Source organism: Mustela erminea, chromosome 1 (assembly GCF_009829155.1).
Source record: "Mustela erminea isolate mMusErm1 chromosome 1, mMusErm1.Pri, whole genome shotgun sequence".
Lineage (NCBI taxonomy): Eukaryota > Metazoa > Chordata > Mammalia > Carnivora > Mustelidae > Mustela > Mustela erminea.
In genome coordinates this window covers 51,590,417-51,614,082 of record NC_045614.1, presented here as the reverse complement: position 1 = coordinate 51,614,082, position 23,666 = coordinate 51,590,417, and the positions used below count along the sequence as shown (strand labels likewise).

At 40.1% G+C, this 23,666-nt stretch overlaps 1 protein-coding gene across 17 annotated transcripts in view; it reads right to left on the bottom strand.

The window, feature by feature from the left end:
* SETD5 (SET domain containing 5) overlaps nt 1-23,666 on the bottom strand; it is an 84,952-nt gene continuing 61,286 nt past the window's right edge. For 11 of the 17 annotated variants that reach the window (XM_032326128.1, XM_032326110.1, XM_032326170.1 and 8 more), the window contains 8 exons: nt 23,000-23,129; nt 13,197-13,441; nt 10,163-10,219; nt 7,797-8,267; nt 4,688-4,986; nt 3,689-3,822; nt 3,093-3,181; nt 1-2,706 (listed from right to left, as the gene is read on the bottom strand). In XM_032326128.1, coding sequence (XP_032182019.1) covers nt 2,098-2,706; nt 3,093-3,181; nt 3,689-3,822; nt 4,688-4,986; nt 7,797-8,267; nt 10,163-10,219; nt 13,197-13,441; nt 23,000-23,129 — 2,034 coding nt within the window. In that variant the 3' untranslated portion in view covers nt 1-2,097. The remainder of the gene's footprint in view (nt 2,707-3,092; nt 3,182-3,688; nt 3,823-4,687; nt 4,987-7,796; nt 8,268-10,162; nt 10,220-13,196; nt 13,442-22,999; nt 23,130-23,666) is intronic. The other 6 variants (XM_032326162.1, XM_032326178.1, XM_032326187.1 and 3 more) reach the window with 1 other exon arrangement.

The following is a 23,666-nucleotide window of genomic DNA, read 5'->3' as shown; positions in this document are numbered from 1 at the left end:
TGATTATTATGGTTAAGAATTTTATTATCAAAATTATTACATCTCTTGTGAAAGTTCAAATGTTACAGCAAGGTGTAAACACTCCACTTGAGAAAGAAGTGATACTTCTTCCCTTCCAAGAGTTCCCCCCACCCCCCCGCCCCCACCCCCCCCAGAGGTCTGGTCTTGACAGCACCCTGCCCACACAGAGTGGCTGGGGTCTCTGCACGTGCCAGGCAGGGTGAGGGCCGCCTGCCCGCTGGCCTCTCCCCTTAGGTAAAACCAAGGGGAGAATGCAAACCCCAGCCCAAATGGAGAGACATTTACATACGTTTTATATAATATACAAAGAAACCAGCATCCCAGGCAACATGATTTCCACTCCCAACGCTCTCCCAGACTGATGGGTTTGTGGGGGAAACAACAAAAAGAAAAGTATTCTGCTGAGGTTTCAGCATTTAAAAAAAAAAAAAAAAAAAAAAAAAAAAAACTCCCCTCATTTGAGCAAACACCTGATTTCAATTTTGAAAAAGTGAAATTTTGTAACAGTCACACACAAAGAGAGAAGGCTGTGCATATGATAGTTGTAGGAAAGGATAGAAAAGAAGGGGGATGCAAGAGGCTGGGGACAAAAAGAAGAAAACCAATTGGAAGGAAGGAGGGAGACTCACAGTATTATCTTGTCCAAAAGAAAAGAAGTAAGGTCCACTGCAGCACCAGGGATTACACCTGTCATATATTTGCTACCCCTACCATGGTTATAACTGAATACAAAATTAGATAAATAAAAACACGCCGGATATTACAGTAAACAAGTGAAAGAAAATAAGCTGGCAACCGTATGGAATTTTTAAAAAGATTGTGTACCCCTCCTGGGTGGGCTCCAGGGCTCCCACAGGGGCGTACAACAGGCACGATGCACTGATGGGGAGAAGCCAGTCTGCCCGTGTCTCTCATCCAGAACAGTGTTAGGTGTGTGGGTGGCTTTGTAACTCTCTCACCTGGGCCATTCTCAAGTCAGCATCCCCCAAAGAAATGTGGGACATGCCCACACACAATCACAGTCCTGTCGGTGCCACTCCACAAACGTATCTTTCCACTCTTACCCTGCAGTCACAAGTGCGTGCTCCCTAATCATGGAGGTGGTCCTATTCACGGGATCGTCAACTCCTGATTAACTGGGAGTAGAAAAAATAAAATTCAAAGAATTCCCAAAACATTTGGGATCCTTACTAATCAAATTTATTGCCAACAGCTGATAAGTAGTAATGCAATTGGCCCATCTCACTTATTTCTCTTTTTTTTTTGCCTACTTCCTTTCTGGGTTACTGAGCTGTGAGACAGCTTGGGGAGGGGTGGGGGATGGGAACAGCTGGAACTCAGACAATCTACTATGATCATCTGCTCCTGAATCATCAGAAGTTGATGAAGAGCTCTTCTTCAGAGAGCCAGGCACCCCTCAGCCAGAGCACATTCCAAGTTTTGCTATCCCTGCCTATTTCTTGGTGATTTTAAGACAAAGGTAGGGAGAATTCTTGGTGGACACATCTTGGCCAGATACCTGCTTTTGGAATGGTTATCACAGGGCAAACATTTCCATACCTACCTTTCTTCTTAAGTGCATAAAAATCCTAATACTACTCAGATGGCTTGGGGCTTTGAGATTGGCTCTTTATGCTTTTTTCCTCTGAAAAGAAAACAACTTTTTTGGGGGGAGGGTGTGTGTGTGTGTGTGTGTGTGTGTGTGTGTGTGTGTGTAAAAAGATGTCCCCACTGCACAAGTGACTACAGGCTACAGGCAAGGACAGGAGACAGAGGCTTCAACAAGACTCATTGCACTTAGAACCGTTACTAACCGGAACACCATTTGCTTGTCAACAATGTACCCTTAACAGCAGGGAGAAACTTCTTTATAGTCTCTGCTTCAGACAAGATTTACATCTTTCTCCAAGGCCAGAGCCAGTCGCGACCACAAGTCTCGTTTCTTGTCGACCAGACCCAGTCCTCTGGCACCTTTGTACCCTCTTCCCCAGCAATATGCTCGGCCTAGGTTCCAGAGGCAGCTGGAAGGAAGCAGCTATGGGCTCATTCAGTTCTGTTTGCCCAAATCCAGAAGCCCTAGGAAAGTCCTGTCTGAGTCTTGACTCCTGACCCTTGCAGCGGCTGGAGTCGGTACTGGTGCACACCCCCACTCCCACGGTGTGGGTAGTGCTGTGAATTGGAAACCGCAGATACCCTGGAGGCCTGGTAGGCAGCGGACTGCCCAGCACTGGGCAGACTGATAGTCCGTAAGTCTGATGGCAATGACGATCTAGAGTTCTGAGGGAAGGAGGTGGAACTCAGAGTTCCTGTGCTGGACTGGGAGACCGAGTCTGAGGTCGGCGAGTCTGAGGGGCCCTGTGGGGTAGGGCTAGCAGCACTAGAAGGGCAGCTCCTCCTTGGAAGATTGCTGCCAGTGCTGTTTCCAGAATGTGGCTGGCTGCTATAATACCCTGGTGTCCCCGTAAATGGGGCCAACGAGTCTGTGGATACAGGGTGGGCGGGGCTGGAATAGGACGCAGAAGAGAGGGAAGATTCTGAAGAACCGTGAGAGGGGGGGTTTCCAGGTCTCAGTGCAGTAGTTCGATAACTGTATCCTGGAGATTGGGTGGGATGTCCTCTAAAGGGGGAGGAACTCTGTTGAAGGAGGCTTTGTGATTCTGTCCGTGGACTATCACACTGCAGGAGCTAGAAAGAGTCAGGAGGAAAAGCATAAGGAGGTGAAAAAGTCCCTATTTAAGCCATTCAGGCTTGTGAATATTTAAAACACCCTACTTTTTCTTCTTTTCCTTCTCCTCCTTCTTCTTCTCCTCCTCCTTCTTCACCTTCTTCATCTTCTTAACCATTTGTTCTTTTTAGGATACCAAAGACAGTAAAATGGCTGTCTCTGATCATTTTATTTATTTTTCTGGCATGATTTATTACCTGAAGGTGAGCAGAGGATGACTTATTTCCAAGGCTGCTGAAACTATATGCAAAGACGGCATCTCAACTGCAAAGGATGGCCAGGATCACAAAATATTGGAACCCAGAATATACTCCTATGCCCAGAGATGAGCAATTTCTCGTCTCACCTGGTAGCTGTATCTGGAAGGGCTGTAAACGGCTGCTCCTTTTGAGAGTGCTGAGCTCAGTGTCTCTGGGCCTTCTCCATCTGCAGGGTCTGGAAGATAATAGAAAATCATCTTGGCTTTCTAGAATTAAGTGAGAAATAGCCATTGTTTATTCAAATTGCCAATGGTATCACCAATCCATGCTACTTTCTTTTTAACAAATCAAGTGAATGCAGCATGCCAAAGGGGCAAAAGGAGTGGTTAATTATGGGTGATGTTTTAAATGCCTGATCTGATTCCTGTCTCCTTCTTTCTCTTCATCCTTCATCAAAATGGATTTCTTTGCAGAGAAGAAAGGTATCTCTTGGGAAAAAACAGAGGTGAGCGGGGTTGGGGGGGGCGGGACAGAGAGAGAAAGACAACACTAGATGGATGCAAGATCTTAAGAATGCTGGAGCCCAGAACAATGGAAGCAAGACTGACCTGCAACCTTCTTTCCAGTGGAGCCTCAATGCGTAAGAAACTGACTCACTTCAGTCCAGCATTTCGTGAGCATTGTGTAGAGCCTGGCTCGTGTGTCCCTAAACCTGGCTGGCAGCAGAAGGCCATGGGCTCACCTGAGTCTTTCTCTGTGATGTTACTCTCCCAAGTGGGAGAAGGCTCTCCTTTTTGGGCCACCCTCACACTGCTTCGGAGGACCTTGGGGATGCTCCCTCCTTCTCGGAGTCGTTCTACTGATGTGGGAACCATCCTGTAAAGGGAACAGAGTGCAAGTTTATGTCACAGGACTTCAGAGTCAAGAGTCTGGAACAAATGAAGCTCTCACAAAGGCTGTATAATACATTCTCTTACAACATCCTCTTCAGGACCAGTTTAAAACGGGCATTTCTTTCTCTGCCTTAAATTACAGAAAAAAGGAATTTAAAGATGTCTACATTTGACCTCTATTGTGAAATGCGAAATTTTTCTCTTCTGTGAAGTCATGTGCCTGACACATAGTAGTAATTTAATAAATGCTCTATAGATTAATAAACATTACTCATCTGAGTCAGGTCTTTTCTTTCCCAAACTTCATTGCTTCAGTTCAAGATCCCTGAACAGCCTCATTCTCTACATCTCCCATTTGATGCTCAATACCTGCTACTATTTATTATTTATTTACTTACAGTGGTATTTATCTATGTGGTCTCCCCTAAACTAGACAAGACCTTTCAGAATATGTCTTACCTTTCTGTACATGCTATCTGTGTGCAACTGAATCTTCTGTTGTAATTTAGGTGGCACTGAGCTGAACTCCTGACTTACCTTTCATTTGAAATGAATATATAGAGGAGGCAGTGTTAGTGCCCAGCAAATAAAATAGCTCATCTGTGTCCACAACTAATAGCATCCAAAGTGTTGTTCTGCAGGTTCGGTGGCAATTCTTTGCTTCTGTAAAGCTGAGGGGGTAGGGGAGGGGTCATGGCTGATGCTATTAAATTAGCTGCACAGCATAGATGGCACTGCTGCTGCCTTTTTCAGTAAGTATTCACTATATTTTAGGTAAAATTGGGAATGATTCTAGATGTATGCTTCCCTCTTGAATTTAATTATTTCAGCATCAAACATAAACTTACCACCTACTGCTGATATTCTCTTGAGGTCTGCAGTGAGATGAAGTGCCTCTGGAATCTGATGGGCTTACCGCCTCCATATGGGACATAGAGGAATGAGATGGGGAGAATTTTTTGTGAGGGGAAGACGGGGTTCGGGTTGAGGATCCCTGCACACCATGGGCACCAGTGTCAGAAAGTGAGTTACTGCTGCCTTGCCCAGCTCCTGCAGACTTGCTTTTGCTCTGTGCAGAGTCACCTCCCCCACCAGCAGAATTCTCCTTGGCTTCTTGTTTCCGTTTGCGGTACTCCAGCAGGGATACCTGGGAGGGAACAAGAAACAGAACTCTAGCCAGACATCGTCAGGGGATCACTAGCAATAGGGAAAGAAGATGGAACCCTCATAAACCACTAGCCTGCCATGCAAACAAAGTGGGCACCAACAATAGCAACCCTTCCTTCAGATGTGAGAGAACTGAGCACGCTACATACTTAAATCGGTCAGAAACTGGTAAGGAGATGAAAATACCCAGGAGATGACATTTTTGAAGAACAGTGTTCACCAGCAGACCTCAACCTTTTTCATGCCTTCAAATAATTGAGATCGCCGTGACCCAGTAACAGAAGCGTGCTATCAGCTATTTGCTACAATGGTAACACCTATAAGGGGAAAAGGGGAAGCTGGGAGCTGTGTAGTTTGAAAAAGCCTCCCAGGTGATCTAAACAGCTCTTTCCCAATCCCTAAGAATCCCCACAGTAAATTGTTTTTTGTTTTCTTTTTTTAAAAAGGGGGGGTTAAAAACAAAAGGAAAAGCCAACAGTTCAGGGTTCTTAAACGCGTTCAGTTTTTCAAGATACATGCAGGGATTTATTACTGTTTGTCTTACACATAGGAAACTAGTGTAGAAAGACAAAGAATGATTTGCAGTTTATATTATAGCAAGCTAGTCTGGGAAATGTACACTTGGAAACTTTTCCCCAACTCTGCCTCATTCTCTCTTGATTGCCAAAACAAGGCCTTCCTCTTTGGCCTGCCCAGCACACTTCCTCTTTGCTGTTACAACATGCTGCCCACACTGGCTGTCAACCTGTGTCTTGATTTTTCCTCCACTAAACTGTATGGCCTATGAGGGCAAAGATCAAATTTTTAAATCTTTAAAATCCAGCACAGAGCCTGATAGGCAGAAGGTGCTCAACAATTCTCCAATAGCAAATTATGATTTCAATCACTGTTGTACATAATAAATGAAACCAGAAATCCAAGAACATTTTAATTTTTGTTCCTGATGGTCAATGCTGTTCATATAATCGTCTTCTAAACCCACTGGTATCTTACTCCAAATTATTTGCCATTGTTTCTGCCTTCTATTCAGGGCTCTCATTTTCTGCTCAAATGTAAAATATAACCAAAATGCAAAGTACTACCATCTTCTGTATTCGTTTTTCCATATACAATCTTGGAAAAAAATTCATAATAATAAATTCTGGTAATGTATTTCATTGAAATGCAAATACCAAAAGTCACTAGGTTACATTTCAATGAGACTACTACAGATATCCTGCAATTGTGTGAGACTGTCACACACAGAACATGTAACATCTCTAGCCCTGCACACTAAATGGAAGTTCCCGTGGCAACCCAAAATATCCCCATGCATTTTCAAATGCCCCTAGTTGAAATCCACTGACCTAAAAAAAGCACATTTTGGGCTTTGTAATTTCTTTTTTTTTTTTTAAAGATTTATTTATTTATTTGACAGACAGAGATCACAAGTAGGCAGAGAGGCAGGCAGAGAGAGAGAGGAGGAAGCAGGCTCCCTGCTGAGCAGAGAACCCGATGTGGGGCTCGATCCCAGGACTCTGGGATCATGACCTGAGCCGAAAGCAGAGGCTTTAACCCACTGAGCCACCCAGGCGCCCCAAGGGCTTTGTAATTTCTTGAACAGGTATTACTTACAAGTTAAAGTCCCAACCTGTTAGCCAGCAGTCTATGGCCTGTCCCTGTTCTACCATCTCTTTCCATACTCTCCCTACCTTTCACTCCAGTAGCATTCAACTGTTTGCACCACACTGCATCCCTGCTGCCTACTCAATGGAGTGTCACACAGCTACAAGTTCTGCTTTCCTTCCGTAACATCCTTACCCTTACTTGTTGGCAGACTGTTTCCCACTTACCATATGAGATCAGCTAAATCAGTGAGTGACCTGTCATCTCTCATTCCACCACCTCTCAAACTAGCTAGGAGCCTGTTGTTCGTTCTCAATGTACCCTCCACATATATGACTAGACTAGGTTGTGGCTAAGGTGTTCTTATTATATCTGAACAATTCCTTTGAAGTATCCACTGCCACTGTAATTACTTAATAATACAAGTATCTGCTTACCTCAGTCTCACTTGCTTTAAGCTCCAGAATTTAGGAAGCAACATATAGCATATTGGCAGTAAGAGCATGAAATCTGGAATCAGACAGACCTGGGCAGTGTCCTGGCTCTTCCATTTACTAGCTATGTGACCATGGGCAAGTCACTCAACCTGCCTTAGTTTCCTCATCTGCAAAATGGGAAATTACCCATCTTACAGGATTACTGTGAGGATATAATGCATAAGAAAAAGGTTAACACATGAGAAGTGCTAAATAATACACGTAATTAGCATTCTTCTTTTCCATTTTTCTATCCTTTGATTGTATAACAGGTGCACAGCACATACATGCCAGGCATTTAAATTTGTTGAATATTTGTAACACTCATCAAATTGTATTAAAACAGTCTTTCTTAAAAATGAAACAAAACGAAACAAAACAGCGGCGCCTGGATTGCTCAGCTGGTCAAGTGTCTGCCTTCAGCCTGAGTCCCACGTCTGGCTCCCTCCTCAGTGGGGAATCTGCTTCTTCCTCTCCCTGTCCCTCCCCCTTCTCATGGTCCTCCACCCCCATCTCTCAAATAAATAAATAAAATCTTTAAAACAAAACAGTCTTGTCTTTCACTGGACATGGCAGAGATCATGTCTCATGACTTTCTTTTCCTCACATGGAGAATGGTGCTAAGCACACAGCAGTTAACTCAGTATGTATCTACTGAATTGCTTAGATACTATTCTGCAAAAGGGCCTATATAAGGTAAAACACTTACCTTTTTCCTCTGTGGTGGGTTCTGGGGGACAGATGGGACTCCTTCACAAGCCCTTTCACCACCAGGTGACATGGATCCACGAGAGAGGTCTTTCATAAAACCATGTTCGTATCTGCTGGGAAACCCTTCTGCAGGAGAGCAATATCCCCCATCCAAATGTAAAGGCTTCCTATCCCCTACTAGGGGAGACCCTCGATACAGTCCATCTGCTCGAGGCATAGCGTTCAATGGGGAGTAGGCATACATTAGATTAAACTCTGTCCGAAATGCCTGGTCCGAGTTCCTTGCAAGAGTCTGATGTCCATCTCCACTCCTGCTTGGAAAGCCAGTCTCAGAGGGGGGCCCGACAGAGGGATGAGGAGCCAGATCAGAAGGACCCGAGTTGATCAGGGAAGGTCGGTCAGCACAGCTGTTAGTGTTGGAGTCAAGGTAGCCTACTTTTGTCAAGTCCAGGTCTTTCCGGTGACAAAGCTGAAAGAATAAAAATCAAGAGAGACATGGAGGAGGCGGCGGGGGAAGGAAAAAGTCAAAGGGCAGAAAGGAAGGGAAGCGAGAGGGGCACAGGTGAAAGGTAAGAGGGATGGGGTAAGAAGGATGGGAGTACAAGAAAGAAAGCCATTAACATCTGTAAAAGGCCCATGGAGCAAAGGTATATACAGGCCAGATTATTAAAGAATGCCGGCCTTTCACAAATTGCTTTAAAGTTTTCTGGATGAGAAGTCTGGGAAAATCAGAATTAAACAATTGGCCAAATGTGACTATTTTGCCTGCTTAGCCTTTCATCAGGTTTGCCGAGTCACCCTGAACTACATTAAGGGACTGGAAGTATAATCAGGGATTTACCTGAGCCCCATGTATGCTACAGGGGTGAGACTGGTGTTTTAACATAACAACTGGCTTCTGGTGTTATTCATTTGTATTTAATACTGATGGAAAGTGGGAGGAGGGAAAAAGGGAAAGAAAGCAGTTAAGTAGAAAGTCAAGTATTTAAGTTACTGGTTTAGTAGAGGAGAATGGTATTAGTTAAAGACATCAACCAACCAGTTCTTCACTCACTTTCACTATTAAGTATGTGTGCTTCTCATAAAATTTTCTGGCCACTCAATTCTTTACCCTCTGATGTATGTCCACATACTTTAAGACCACTAATGCCCACCACTGCAGAGCACCCAAAATGCTGAATTGTATCAAAAATAAACCGTATCTACTCTTTGGTATCATTACCTCCCAACACCAAGATTTTCCATCACTAGGTCAACTATTACTCTTAAGAGAGAATGGTACCAAAAATCCAGATGTCACACCATGATTTCCTTACAAGAGTAGAAAACACCCAGAAAACCTTTAGTACACTAGAAGACAACCTTTATCAGATTCACATTGATTTATAAAATTCTGACTCAGAATTGTTATCAACTATCACCACGATTAGTACTACATTTTTAACTGGAAAGGGGTAGAGTTAACAGTTCATTTAATTTCTGAAAGGTTATGAAAGACTATAGCTTTCACTTCAAGAGGAAAAAGGCTCCGTGTGGATTCACAGAGTTAATCATTACTAGATTTGTCCAAATATTTGAACAGTTAAAAAAACCCTAGCACTAAAATCTGAATTTAACAACTCCACAGCAGTAGGGTGCCTAAGAAAAACACTCAACTGGATATCCTAAGAGATACTACTTGTATGCCACCACATCTCCACTACTATAGAAGAAAGGCCTGTGTGACAGAAGCCATGTGCTGACTTAGTTTCCTTGCATACCCAGTAAAGAGATATAAAGAAAATGGAGAGAGCAGAGAGGCAGGACTCTCTTCCTAAAGAAACTGTTCAATCTATCAACCAAATCTATCAACCATCCCGTTAAACAGAGCTGTCAGATTAAATCCTGAAACAAGACATAACTCACTGCCTAACTTTTCTAGAATAAAATGCTCCTTTATCAGCCCAAGATAATAAATATCAAAAGATAACTCTACCAACTTTTGATTTCAACTTTATTTAACAAACACACCTTATTTGTTACTTTCTTTGCCAAGGCTCCCACATCTTCAGCTTGCTTTAAACTTGACTTCCAGATTCTATTCTTTAAACTCTTCAGCCGCCCCCTCCCCCAAACAACCCCAACACACACACACACACACACACACACACACACACACACACACACACACTTTATTTTCCTCCATCTACATTGAAAGTTCTAAGTGATCCAGTCATACATTGGAAGATTTACTCAACTTACAGCGACTGACTGGTTGCTCTTCAGCCTACTGCACCCCATTCACTCAATCCCCCCGGCCCTCCCACACACTCATGCACACTCACTCTCAGCCTCCAAGTGTGATTGAGATGGTGTGATAACTACCTCGGGTGACAGGGACTCAGGCCTATTCGCAGGGGAACTCTCAGGGGAGGATATGTTCTAGAGGAGGGAAAAGCATCTTGTTATTCATCTATCCGAAGTCAAGAAGCAGAACAAAACAAACAAAAAAATCAAAGCAAGCATAGATGGTTAGCCACAAGTTTTTGTGGTGGGGGCAAGGGGAGGGAAAAAATGCACAGGGGAAATGTTTAACTGCAGAATTCATCTCAATGGACAGAACAACTGGTTAAAAATGCTTCCTTGGTGTCCTTGAAAACATTTAGGGATAAACTGTTTATAATGTTTCATGCTATAAGTAAACATCCTCAGCAGATAACAGAAAAAAATTTAGATTGGTGAAATTGTACACTGTAATTTCATTTGAAATTCTGTTCTACATCTGATGACAGGTGATTAGCCTATAGTACTTATTACTGATGGGCACCCTACCACTTATTCCTCCATAAGCAAATCTTTTTATCCCACACCTCCTTCTGAAACGTATTTCTTCATTCTCCTGTGTGGCTCAGGCCTGCCATCAGTGTTGAGGGAAAGTGCTGGGCATGCTGGGGCTGACAAGGCTAGGGAGATGGCCAGCTCTCCTGCATAACAGTTATAGGACACAGAATGCAATCCAGCTCATAGGCTAGACGGTTCACAGCATAATCTAACTGGATCTGAACACCCCTGACTACCAATGTTCTCTGATATGAAAATCCCTATACTTTTGGGAACAGAGAGTGGGGGAAAGCAGATGGGAACATTTCAAGTCCCTGCATTTTAAACAGGCTTCCCCTTAAAGCTTTCACCTGACGCAGCACTGCCAGAGCACTCAAACAGGAACTGGCCAGTGAACTCTGATGGGAGATCTGAATGGTAAAAAGTGGACAGAAAGATGGTGGTGGTTGTGACAAGGATTCAGAGTACTAGGGGTAAAGGAAGGGGAGGGTTCCTAATGTTGGAGACCCAGGTGGCAGATCCATTCCATGGGAGGTGAAATGAGGCTGTTAATTTTATTTGGTGGGCTGGGTAGTGTGTAGATACTGGGCGAGGAAGAGAAGGGAAAGGTTATTCTGGTGGAAAGGAGAGGTTGATTAAGCTAGCCCTCTCAAAGTTGCTTTTTACTCTTTTTCTTTGATGCTTCCCCCTCCCTCATGATCTTGTTCTCTTCTACTACATGTCTTCTCCGCTCTTTCTCTTAGCAGTGGGGACATTTTTCACTGGGATGATTTTTTTTTTTCCTTTAAAAAAGATTCTTCCCCAACCAAACTGAGCTTTACCTGTTACACCTTTTTGGTATTTCTCTGTGTCATAGTCTTGGATGGAAATAAGGCTTCCTATACTAGAATACAGGAAACAGCATGGCAGTTAAAATGGTGATAAAGATGGTCAGGATGGTGAAGTCTGTTTTATTGACAAGAAAGATTAAATTTCCTTAGTTAAATCGTGAGACTGAAATAGTGAAAACAGGCATTAGACTTTTTGAAGGGATGAATTATTTAATATAATACTTTTATTCCCAGTATTCTAACTTTATGCATCACTAAACTGATCTTTGATTCAAAAAATAAATAAATAAATAAATAAATAAATAAATAAATAAATAAATAGAATGCCTTACCCTTGCACAGTGTTTCAGTTATCTAAAATACTACACGGGATTAGGAAATGCACTGAATGCTCAATTTAACTGTCTTGGAAGGTGATGTACCTTCTGATTTCTATAATTTCACCTTTTTAATTATAATAAAACCTGAAATGATAAAGTATGAAATCCTATGCTTACAATTTGCTGCCCTCCAGGGTGAACATTCTCTTACGAAATTTTACTATTAAATTCTACTTGCTAACTGAAAAATTAAGGCAATTAGACAAAGTAAAGTTAGTAAGGCCTGAATCAGGTGCTTTACTGTATGGCTAATAAGAATGTCACAGCGAATCTGATAAAGAGTAACTTCTCTATAAATCAAATGTAACCAGGAAGGTTCCCTCTGCTTCCCCACCATCCCCTTGCCAAAGAAATTAATACAGTCTCTTCACGTACAGAACATAGCTGTTTCCTGCTTTCAAGGTTGCTAGCTACCTCCTTCTGAGTTGGCCATTCAAAAGGACGGGTACTTTTAATCCCTATGCTTTCATAAGGGGTGAACAGGTAGGAAGGCATTGGTTAAAGCATTCACCTTTATCAAAGAAGACATCTAGAGAAATTACAAGCTAGGGGCAGAGCTAAGTTGTTCGGTGATCAGAACAATTTTAAGAAGAAGGCAGAGACTGTTTAATGAATTTCAAATCAAAGCAGCATGCAATAGATTGATTTTTTTTTTATACACAAGGATTCTATTCAGTAAACCTACTGTCATCCATGAACATGAGAATGTGAATCAGAATTAACTGTTCCAACAGCTAAAATACACATTTCTAACTTAATCCAGTGAATGTAATAAATATGTCTCTTACAAATACATGTTGTTAGGCTCTTTCTAACTTTTCATTCCTAACACATTGTAACAAGGGAAAGCAACCTGGAGTAGGAAAAAACCCCTCATTTGCCACAAACCATACCCCAAACTTTCTAAATCCCCATTCACTGAGGCCACAGTAAGAAGATAAAACAACAGGGAAATATAGCTCACTCATTTAAAGGCCTAGAAAGAAAGAGAGTCAATCAGTATAATCTGAGCTGTGAAGCTGGTTTCATTAGTGGTTACTAGGCAGCTAGAGACCTATTTTAATCAAGGTATGCAGTAAAGACAAAGATGGAGATGTGACATGCTTACTACGGTTATGGAGACTGACAGACTGCATGCAAAAACGGATGAATGTCATCGATGGTAGAACTATTCCTTTTTGGGAAAGTATGGGGACTTTTGGGGAAGATGAGAGGTAACAGGTCACACCGAAGCTGAGGTTTCTCATTCTCTTGCTGAGACTGGCAGGAACATGGTCAAGAAGTATTGGGAATGATATTATACTTGAAATGAGGAGGGCAAATGATAATTTTCATATTCAGCACTCCCAAAAAGCAAACCCAAATCACCTCAAACTGCAGAGGAGTATTGCAGCGACTAGCAGTAGTAAGAGACGTGATTGGTGAGAACATGAGGCTGTATCCATTTCGACACTCCTCTTCTGGGTGAGATGGGCCAGGTGTGGTCAGCGGGGGGCTCTTTGAGCCTGGATTGGGAGGGGGCGGTGTGACTGGAGAAAGAGGCCGCAGTAACTTGGTGACATTCTGCTCCATCAGATAGCGAGACTTCCATTTCTTTAATGGGCTCAACAAGTCTGTGAAATACAAAACTTGGATGAGAGACTGAAACCACAGCTTAAAGGGAGGCTCTGTAGTAAAGCCATTAATCTCTAGCCCACAATGGCTCTTAATTCCTTTTCTGCCTCATCCCGATGTTATCTCCCTGCTATCAAACCAAAAGCCAAAGAGCTCTCTAATTGCCAAATGTAAGTAATTCTCAAAATTCTCTACTGCCCAGAGAATCACCAGATGAATCTGACACTTCTCTTGACTGATCTCTGGAACAAATTTAATCTCTTGCAGTGGAAAATATAAACCTCTTATTTTTTACATGGAATTTCTAAAAATCTCACTGTCACTTAGTTAAAATCACTGTCTACTTAATTGCCAAGTGACCAGCTCAAGTTTCTAGAATGTTAACTCCATACTCCTTTTATCTTCTTTTATATATTTCTACCATTTTTTGGTAGAAAATTTTCTGCTTTAGCGGGAAAGAGTTACAAAAGATTACCTGACCTATATATCTGGCCCCTAGTTTTAGAGTGCTTCAAAGTAGGAAACGATTTTTACAAAAATTTCTCCCAACCATTTTAAAAAATGAGGCTGGTACTCTTTTTCTAATTGGAATATCCTACACTTCTTTTATTTCTTGGATCCACTTATAAAGGAAACTATTACCCTATATATTTTAATGACCACTCGGATCAAAGCACCTATCTCACTTTCTCAGAGGAAAAAAAATCCTTTATTCATTTACAGCTAAAAATATTTATTTAATTAATACCTACTATATGGAAACCACTGAATTAGGTATGTAAGGGAAGGTCACCCTATAGTCTATTTAAGGGGATTTACAAATTTGTGAGGAAGAGAAAAAGTATGTTTAATATATATTATTTAATAGAATATTTAAATCATTAAATATAAATAATATAAAACATGCATAATGTAAGTTTAAGAATCTCTATAGAGGATCATACTGCTGTGCATTTGTAAAAAATAATTATGCTTTGCAACTCTTTTTTTTAATTTAATTTTTTAAAAAAGATTTTATTTTTCATTTATTTGACAGAGAGAGAGAGATCAGAAGGAGGCAGAGAGGCAGGCAGGGGGGAGGGGGAAGCAGGCTCTCCACTGAGCAGAGAGCCCGATGCCGGGCTCGATCCCAGGACCCTGAAACCACGACCTGAGCCCGAAGCCAGAGGCCCAACCCACTGAGCCACTCAGGCGCCCCTACTTTGCAACTTTTGATCACAGGGTCCTGAGATCAAGCCCCATACTGATTGTAGAGATTACTTAAAAAGAAATTCTTAAAAAAAAAAATTATACTTTTAAGTGCTTATGATATGCCAGGCACTACTCTATGTGCTTTATGTGAATTATCAGATTTAATATGAACTCTATAAATCCATTTTAAAGATGAGTAATTTGATGTGCAGAGATAAAGACTAGATAATTTAGTTTCATTTACATTCTTTTTTTTTTTTTTTTAAAGATTTTACTTATTTATTTGAGAGAGAGAGACACAAAGATAGTGAGAGAGCACAAGAAGGGAGAAGAGGAAGCAGGCTCCCTACTGAGCAAGGAGCCCAACGTGGGGCTTGATCCCAGGACCCCAGAATCATGACCTGGATGAAAGGCAGACTTAAGGGCTGAGCCACCCAGGCGCCCCTCATTTACATTCCTAATCATAATGTCAAAATATATCCCCAAAGCTAAGTGGAAGGAGTGGCATTTATCCCATGCCTTCAAGGACAAGTGCTGGGACAGAAGGCATGATCAGAGTTATGCTTCAGGACGATTTACTCTGGCAGTAACAGTTATGAGGCACTGAACTAGGCTAGCAGATGTGGAAATGGAGAGAAGAATAAATGCCAAAAATACAGAACATGCTTTTTCCTTTTGATATGTGAGAATTTCTTATTTTCCTAGATTGAATTATATTCGTATTTTTGTTTTCCAGAAACAGAGCTTTCTTTCTGACTTTCCTCCTTTGAAAGATGCTTAGGCATAAAAAAACAAAGATGTGATTCATGACATGTTTAGAATACTTTTTTTTTTTTTTTAAGATTTTATTTATTTATTTGACAGAGAGAGAGATCACAGAGAGAGAGGGGGAAGCAGGCTCCCAGCTGAGCAGAGAGCCCGATGCGGGCCTTGATCCCAGGACCCTGAGATCATGACCTGAGCCGAAGGCAGAGGCTTAACCCACTGAGCCACCCAGGTGCCTTTAGAAGACTTTTTAATGTACACTTGAGAGTAAATCTTAAAAAAACAAAAAACAAAACATAACAAAACCCACTGCTATACTGACAGGTCCAACACTAAATACTAAAGGGAATTAGATAAGTAATAAAGCTCACTCTAGGAAAGTTAGAATGTACAGATGAACCCTACCACTTCCAAATCAACTTATAGGTCATTCACATAAAACATATTTATTGAGTTCTTATTATGGTATCATATTCAACAAAATAAATCTGATATCTGCCATGATGGAAGCTTATGGGCCAGTGGTCATTTGCCTTTTTTCTACCTATAACACTATACGTTCAAATTTTTTTCAAGTCTTATGTCATTTTTCTTTATACTCAAATAATCTGCAAAACTGTATAAACAAACACCCACATATTTAAACAAACACAAAACTTGAAACCATACCTACAGATTAATGTACTCCTAATATCCCGGTGCATTTTCACCTAGACCTTTTTCTTGACATGGCCTTACTGACCCTTGCTTAACACAGCTTAGTAACCTACAATTTTCATTCAGGAACACATGGTAAAAAGCATCTAGCAACATCCACATGGTTAAGCATTTGCCTTGGGCTCAGGTCAAGATCCCGGGGTCCGGGAATCAAGTCCTGCATCGAGCTCCTTGCTCAGGAGAGAGCCTGCTTCTTCCTCTGCCTGTAGCACCCTCTGCTTGTGTTCTCTGACAAGTAAAATCTTAAAAACAAACAAAACAAGGGGCGCCTGGGTGGTTCAGTGGGTTAAAGCCTCTGCCTTTGGCTCAGGTCATGATTCCAGGGTCCTGGGATCAAGCCCCACATCTGGCTCTCTGCTCGGCAGGGAGCCTGCTTCCTCTTCTCTCTCTCTGCCTGCCTCTCTGCCTATTTGTGATCTCTGTCAAATAAATAAATAAAATCTTAAAACAAAAACAAACAAAACAAAACGAAACAAAAAACCCAAAAAAGCTGGCCTATTTTCCCTTTATCTCCAAATACACTTTAACTCAAAACATACTTCAGTAGAAGGTAGTAATTCTTCAAAAATCTTTTGTAATTTTAGAATTATAACTTCTCCACTGATTTGAAATATGACATTTATCCTATTAGATTCTTGCACAAACTGGGTTTAGTTTTGTACAGTTTTACTGCTGTCTAAATGGCATCAATACTGACATTCATTTTAGTAAAACTTGGGTGATTTCATTTATTCAACTGTAGCTGTCCAAAATATTTTGGCTCTTCTAGTATACTTACTCCCGTCAGTGAACTGTTGAAATCATTCACCATGCAGACAGTACTTCCCCGACCAAAGTCATTTTGATTGGTATTACATTAAACTCAGGGTAACTGAAGAATTCTCACTCAGCATACCTTGGTAACAATCTTACAGCTACTCATGCCTTCATTTATACCTCTTCAATAGCTATGTCATATTTCTTTCTTTCGTTCGTTCATTTATGAGAGAGAGCAAGCAAGCGAGAGCAGGGGAGGGGCAGAGGGACAAGCAGACTCCCTGACGAGGAGGGAGCCAGACTTGGGGCTCCATCCCAAGACCCTGAGATCTGTGTCCTGAGCCGAAGTCAGATGATTAACCAACTGAGCAACTCAGGCACCTTGATTTGTCACATTTCTAATTAGGGTTACTTGCCCATGTTCTCCAGTTTTTGTTATCTCTGTGTATTATTACGCATATTTCTGTGTTATTATCTGCACTTTTTTTTTTTTTTTAAATAGTTACTTGAGAGAGAGCACACATGATTGAGTGTGAGTTGAAGGAATGGTAGAGGAAGAGGGAGAGAGAATCCTCAAGCAGACTCCCTGCTGAGTGCAGAGCCTGAATGAGGGCTTGATTCCATCTGAGCTTGACTCTAGGACTCTGAGATGATGATCTGAGCTGAAATCAAGAGCTGGGTGCTTAACTGACTAAGCCACACAGGTGCCCCTCTACGTGTTATCTTATTATTATTATTTTTAAATAACATTATTATTATTATTTTTAAAGATTTTATTTATTCATTGGACAGAGAGAGTTCACAAGTAGGCAGAGAGGCAGGCAGAGAGAGAGGAGGAAACAGGCTCCCTGCCGAGCAGAGAGCCCGATGTGGGGCTCAATCCCAGGACCCTGGAATCATGACCTGAGTCGAAGGCAGAGGCTTCAACCCACTGAGGCACCCAGGCACCCCTCTACATGTTGTTTTTACCATGTAAGAAAATGTTTATCTTTGTATCTAGCTACCAGTCTTTTAATAAACTCATTTGGCTTTTCTAGGTAGATAAAGCATATTACTTGTACACAATGATAACACACACATCCTCTTTACCTGTACTTTTATCTCACAGAGTTTTTTTTTTTTGGTACTCACATTGTCTAATAATTCTAGACACTGTTAATTAATATAAAAGGGGGATAATCTGATAACCCATTTTTAAAATTTATTATAATTTTAATTGAAGTACAATTTAGTACACAGTATTAATTTAGTTTTGGTGTTCTTGATAATGCATTTTAAGGTTTAATACAAATAGTTTTCACCATTAAGCATAACTGGCAACTATTTTTCAGACAGATGTAAAAAAAAAAAAAAATCTAAGATGGGGGGTAGATGGGGGGCCTGGGTGGCTCAGTTGGCTAAGTGTCCTTTTGGTTTCCATTCAGATCATGAGCTCAAGCCCTGTACAGGGCTCCACACTCAGCACAGAGTCTACTTGAGGCTCTCTCTCCCTCTCCCTCTGCTCCTCTTCCTTCTAATCTTTTTTTAAAAAAAGGTTATTATTAGCATCTTATTTTACTAGATTTATCCTTAAATTAATTTTTACTGTACTATTACTCCCCCTCCTCCACTTGGCCTGCTAGTAAATTAATTATATGAATAATTTTTCAAATACTAAAACATCCTTATATTTGTAGGAGAAATTTCATTTTGTCATAATATACTTTTATTTTGATATTCTTACAGAGTCAAGATTCAGATCACTGAAATCTAACTTAAAAGTAGTAAGATGTTAGGGCCCCTGGGTGGCTCAGTGGGTTAAAGCCTCTGCCTTTGGCTCAGGTCATGATCCCAGGGTCCTGGGATGGAGCCCCGCATCAGGCTCTCTGCTCAGCAGGGAGCCTGCTTCCCCCTCTCTCTCTGCCTGCCTCTCTGCCTTGTGATCTCTGTCTGTCAAATAAATAAAATCTTAAAAAAAAAAAAAAAAAAGTAGTTAGATGCTGTTTTGGGGGGTTAGTTTGACAAAATAAAGGGTGAAAAATTTAATAAAACTGTAGAGTATATAGTATATACATGTATATGGTATGCTATGTGCACCCAAAAGTATGTGCACATAGCAAATAAATTTTACCACTCCTTCAGTGCTTGAAACCCTACTTTTTATTCTCTACATTTTTGCAGTTATTAATAATTCGATAACTAGTACTTTGTAGAAAACTTTTTAGTCCATATTTATTTCTGTAGAACAACTATGTTAGGTAGTATTCTTTTTTTTAAGTTTATTTCTTTATGTCATCTCTAACTCCAGTGTCGAGGCTGGAACTCATGACTCCGAGATCAAGAGTCACATGCTCTACTGACTGAGCCAGCCAAGCAACCCAGAGTATTAGTCTTTTTAATACATTATATTAAACCTTAGCAAATTGCTAGTAGTAGGAATATTATTCTCCTGCCATTTTTATTGCAAATCCTTTCTCTTTTTTTTTCTCAAATCCTTTCTCTTAATAGACTTCTCCTCTATTAAGCTCTATATAATATTTAGACAATATAGACATACTTTATTCAAGTTTGACTTAAAAAAAAATTTCAATGTGTCTAGAACTTGTTTTGGCAAGATCTAATTCTTTTTAATCTCTCAAGTAAAGTAAAAATTCCAGAACACTTTAGCAAATATTTCATTTACCTAAGACCTGTTTCTGGCTATTCTATCCCATACACACACATACACTCAGGCACCAGAACTATTTTAATTTAAGTATTAGCTTCCGGCTTCATATTAGAAACTAGTTTTGGTTTTTTTTTGAGAGAGAAGTCAAGCGAGCGGGAATCTTAAGCAGGCTCCAAGCTCAGCGCAGAGCCCGAGGTAGGGCTTGATCTCACTATCCTGAGACCATAACCTAAGCTGAAATCGAGACATGTACTTAACCAGATGTACTTAACCAGGTGCCCCTTAGAAACTAGTTCTGTACTGCTAGGGAAGGCACTTCTTTGCCTTTTTATTTTCTTCTTTTTTCTTATTTTCATGTTAATTTAGATAAACTTCATTTAATCAACTTCCATAATGAGCTACTTCGATGGGAACTATATTAAACTGGGGGTGGGAAGTGGGGAAGGTGGGGGAGATACTACAGTTATAATTTTCATTAAGAAATATAGACTTTGGGGTGCCTGGGTGGCTCAGTGGGTTAAGCCGCTGCCTTCGGCTCGGGTCATGATCTCAGGGTCCTGGGATCGAGTCCCGCATCGGGCTCTCTGCTCAACAGGGAGTCTGCTTCCTCCTCTTTCTCTCTCTGCCTGCCTCTCTGCCTACTTGTGATCTCTCTCTGTCAAATAAATAAATAAAATCTTAAAAAAAAAAAAAAAAAAAAGAAATATAGACTTTATCTTCAAGACTTTATAAACATATTTCTCCGCAATGGTTTACTCCACACATTCCACTGTGAGACCATAACCACTATGGTTATTCCCAGGCAGTTTCTTAGTTTTGTTAAGTTTGGGAATAAAAAAATTTTCATTCATTTTTGTAGTATACAAATGTTATTAATTTTTGCATATGTACCTTCTATCCAGTGGTTTTACTAAACTTTTTTTTTTTTTTAAGATTTTATTTATTTATTTGACAGAGAGAGATCACAAGCAGGCAGAGAGGCAGGCAGAAAGAGAGGAGGAAGCAGGCTTCCGGCTGAGCAGAAAGCCCGATTTGGGGCTTGATCCCAACCCCAGGATCATGACCTGAGCTGAAGACAGAGGCTTTAATCCACTGAGCCACTCAGAAGCCCCGGTTTTACTAAACTCTTACTAAATCTAAGTTTTTCAGATGATTAGACTTTCCTAGGTACATATCCACACCATTTACAAACAATGAACATTAAGCTCTCTCCTTCCTGAAGATTAATTTTATTTTTTATTCCTAATCAAGTTTAGATTTTAGGAACTTAGCATCTTTAATGTACCCTAGTATCTGACTAATTTCTGTAAACTTTTCATAAATGCTCAACAAGAAAGAGTATTTTACGTAGAATAATGTTAGTAATAATTCCTATTATGGGTTTGATATTACTCTAACCACTTTACATACATTATTTAACTCACTAATCTCATATAAGCTCTACAAAACAGGTATTACCATTCCCATTTTAGAGAGGAGGCTCAGAGATGCTTAGTAACTTGCCTAACATCATGTACTTAGTAAAGGATAGAGCTGGTTTTCAAATTCAGGTCCACTGGATTCTTTCTACTCTACAAAACACTTCTCTTTCTCTCTGACCCTCCCCCTCCACCAGAAGGAGGAAGGGGTGGGGTGGGGAGAGGAACAGGGTGTGGGGTGGAGAGAAGGGAGGATCTTAAGCAGGCTCTACATTCAGCACAGAGCCTGATGTAGGGCTTGGTCCCACAACCCTGAAATCATGACCTGAGGTGAAATCAAGAGTCGGGTGCTTAACCAACTGAGCCACCCAGGCACCCCCACTTCCCTTTCTTGATTAACATCTCCTTGGTCTTTTTGAAAAAACATAACTAGCAAATAAAAATAATCCCTCAGGATTTATACTAACTTGCAGCAATATACTATCATTCTACTGATCATCATCATTCTACTGATTCTACATACCATACCATCAAACTATTGCTTGGTTTAATTAAATATTTTCCTTTTGGTTATGTTGCTCCTTAAGGGCAAGGTGTGTTCTTCAAATGTTTCTCACTGCTAGAGACCAGAGCAAAAGTTCAATAAAGGTTGGTGACTAATAGTCCTAATTCCATTCCAACCAAGGCATGTAGTAACAAGGCATTTTGCCTATGAGTCTTTGCTAGTCAGGACATGAACTGTTATACAACCTTCCTTTCCCAAACTCAAATGCAAAACACAAATGCAAGTGTGCCTAATTACGTATACTAGATGGAAGATTTAAGTTATACTCTCACTGTACTGTAAAAGCTTACAATGAATTGCTAATATTGATGAAAATCTGGTATCAGCATTTCTTTGTATTTGTCTAGTTTGAGTAAATCTCTCTAATTTTTGATGTAGAAGAAGGGTAAAATACTTTAAGAATAAAGATAAAGATAAATAGTATCCTTTATCTTCCAGATGTTCACACTGGGGTTTTATTATCCTGGGGTTATACATGTGAAAATTTATAAGGTATAATCCAAATTAGAGATAGAGGAATTAACTAATAATTAAAAAAAAATTTTTTAGCAGCTTACTTTTTTCCACATATAATATTACACAGAATTTTAATATAAAGCAGATATTATTAGTACAAATCTATTTAAGTTCATATTTAGTCACAGGCAATGAACAGAAACAGTGAAGTAGTTTTTAATGAAAATCTGAAATATTACATCATGTTAGCTGTAATCTTACATGACCTTTAGCATCTATTTTAGTTTTTTGATTACGTAGTATTCACAAAATTTATTTAGAGATAAACTTATGGAAGTCACAGAGAACTTTTCAATTAAGCTGAAATTGGCAGGAGAAACTTTGGTAAAAAGACTGGTAAAAAGACTTTGGTAAAAAAACTTTTGGTAAAAAGCCAAAATAAGGTAGCCTCACAAATTCATGTACCAGTGCTCTCAATTGCAATTCAATTAAAATTACAAATTTTACAATTCTTTTACAAATTCTTACAATTTTTAAGGACCTTCTAATTTAAAAACTCACAAGGACTTTATATTGGATTCAAAGCCATGTTTCCTAAAAAATTTTGCACTAATTGTGTAAGCCCTTTTGAAAACAATACCATTTTAAGGATTTCTCATTTATTTCATTCACCCAACCCCACCCAGCTCAATCATGTGTAATCTTTATTGTTTCCTCAACAGCACCCCACATTTTTCTTGCTTATTTCTCCTCTTATAAACATGGATATAGATTTCCTAAACTTACTACTTTAAACGTATCTAACCTTTTTTTAACCATTTCTGCTGTTATCTGTACACTGTCTAGTTCCTTCTTTGTCGGCGTGGGGAAACTGTTCCCTGACTTGAGATCTCTCTCTTCCTCTGTAAAGACAGATGTAAAGTAACTATTTAGATAACAATTTTTTTTTTTAATCAAACTGTTCAAATACTCAAACTGAATTTTTTTATGTCGGCTTGAAATAATCATTGCTCATGTATTCAGGAAGTTTTGAGATACGTACCTGCATTGTCTTTGCAGATACTAGAAGAGTTACTATTCTCATTACTTTGGTATAGATGCTGAGTTCTAGTCTCTTGGGGTACAGATGATGTTTGAGTCATCCCTTCTTCCAAGGCTTGCTTTATCCAGCGCTACAATGGGAAAAGAACCAGGGAATTATCAACAATCATTTAAAACTACTTAGTAAAGCTATTTCAAATACATTAACCGGATCATTACATATCAACTGGAGAGATGCACTCCAACACACTCACTGAGTTCCACAGTCAAGTACTCTTTGTCTTGCATTTCAGCATATTAGAATATTGCCCCATCAATTCCTTCTATGGGGCAAAATTGAGAAAATCTGGACTATACATAATGAGATCCCATCAAAAAACCAAAACCAGTAAAAAATGATTACTATTCAACTTTTCATATTGTTTAGAACGGGGTAAACTGAAAGAGACTAAGAAATCTTAGCTTTCATTTGAGAGAGAGACTTGATCATATAGGATAAAACTAGTACATAAATAAGTGCCTAAAAAGGAAGATATAAGATCTCTTAAGAGTTTTCTACCCTGTGCTGGGGACATCTGAAGAGATAATAGAAAAGATTCACAGGAAGACTCTGGATGAGAATAAACAGCTCTTCAATACAGGTACAAAATACTTCCAAAAGGTCTACT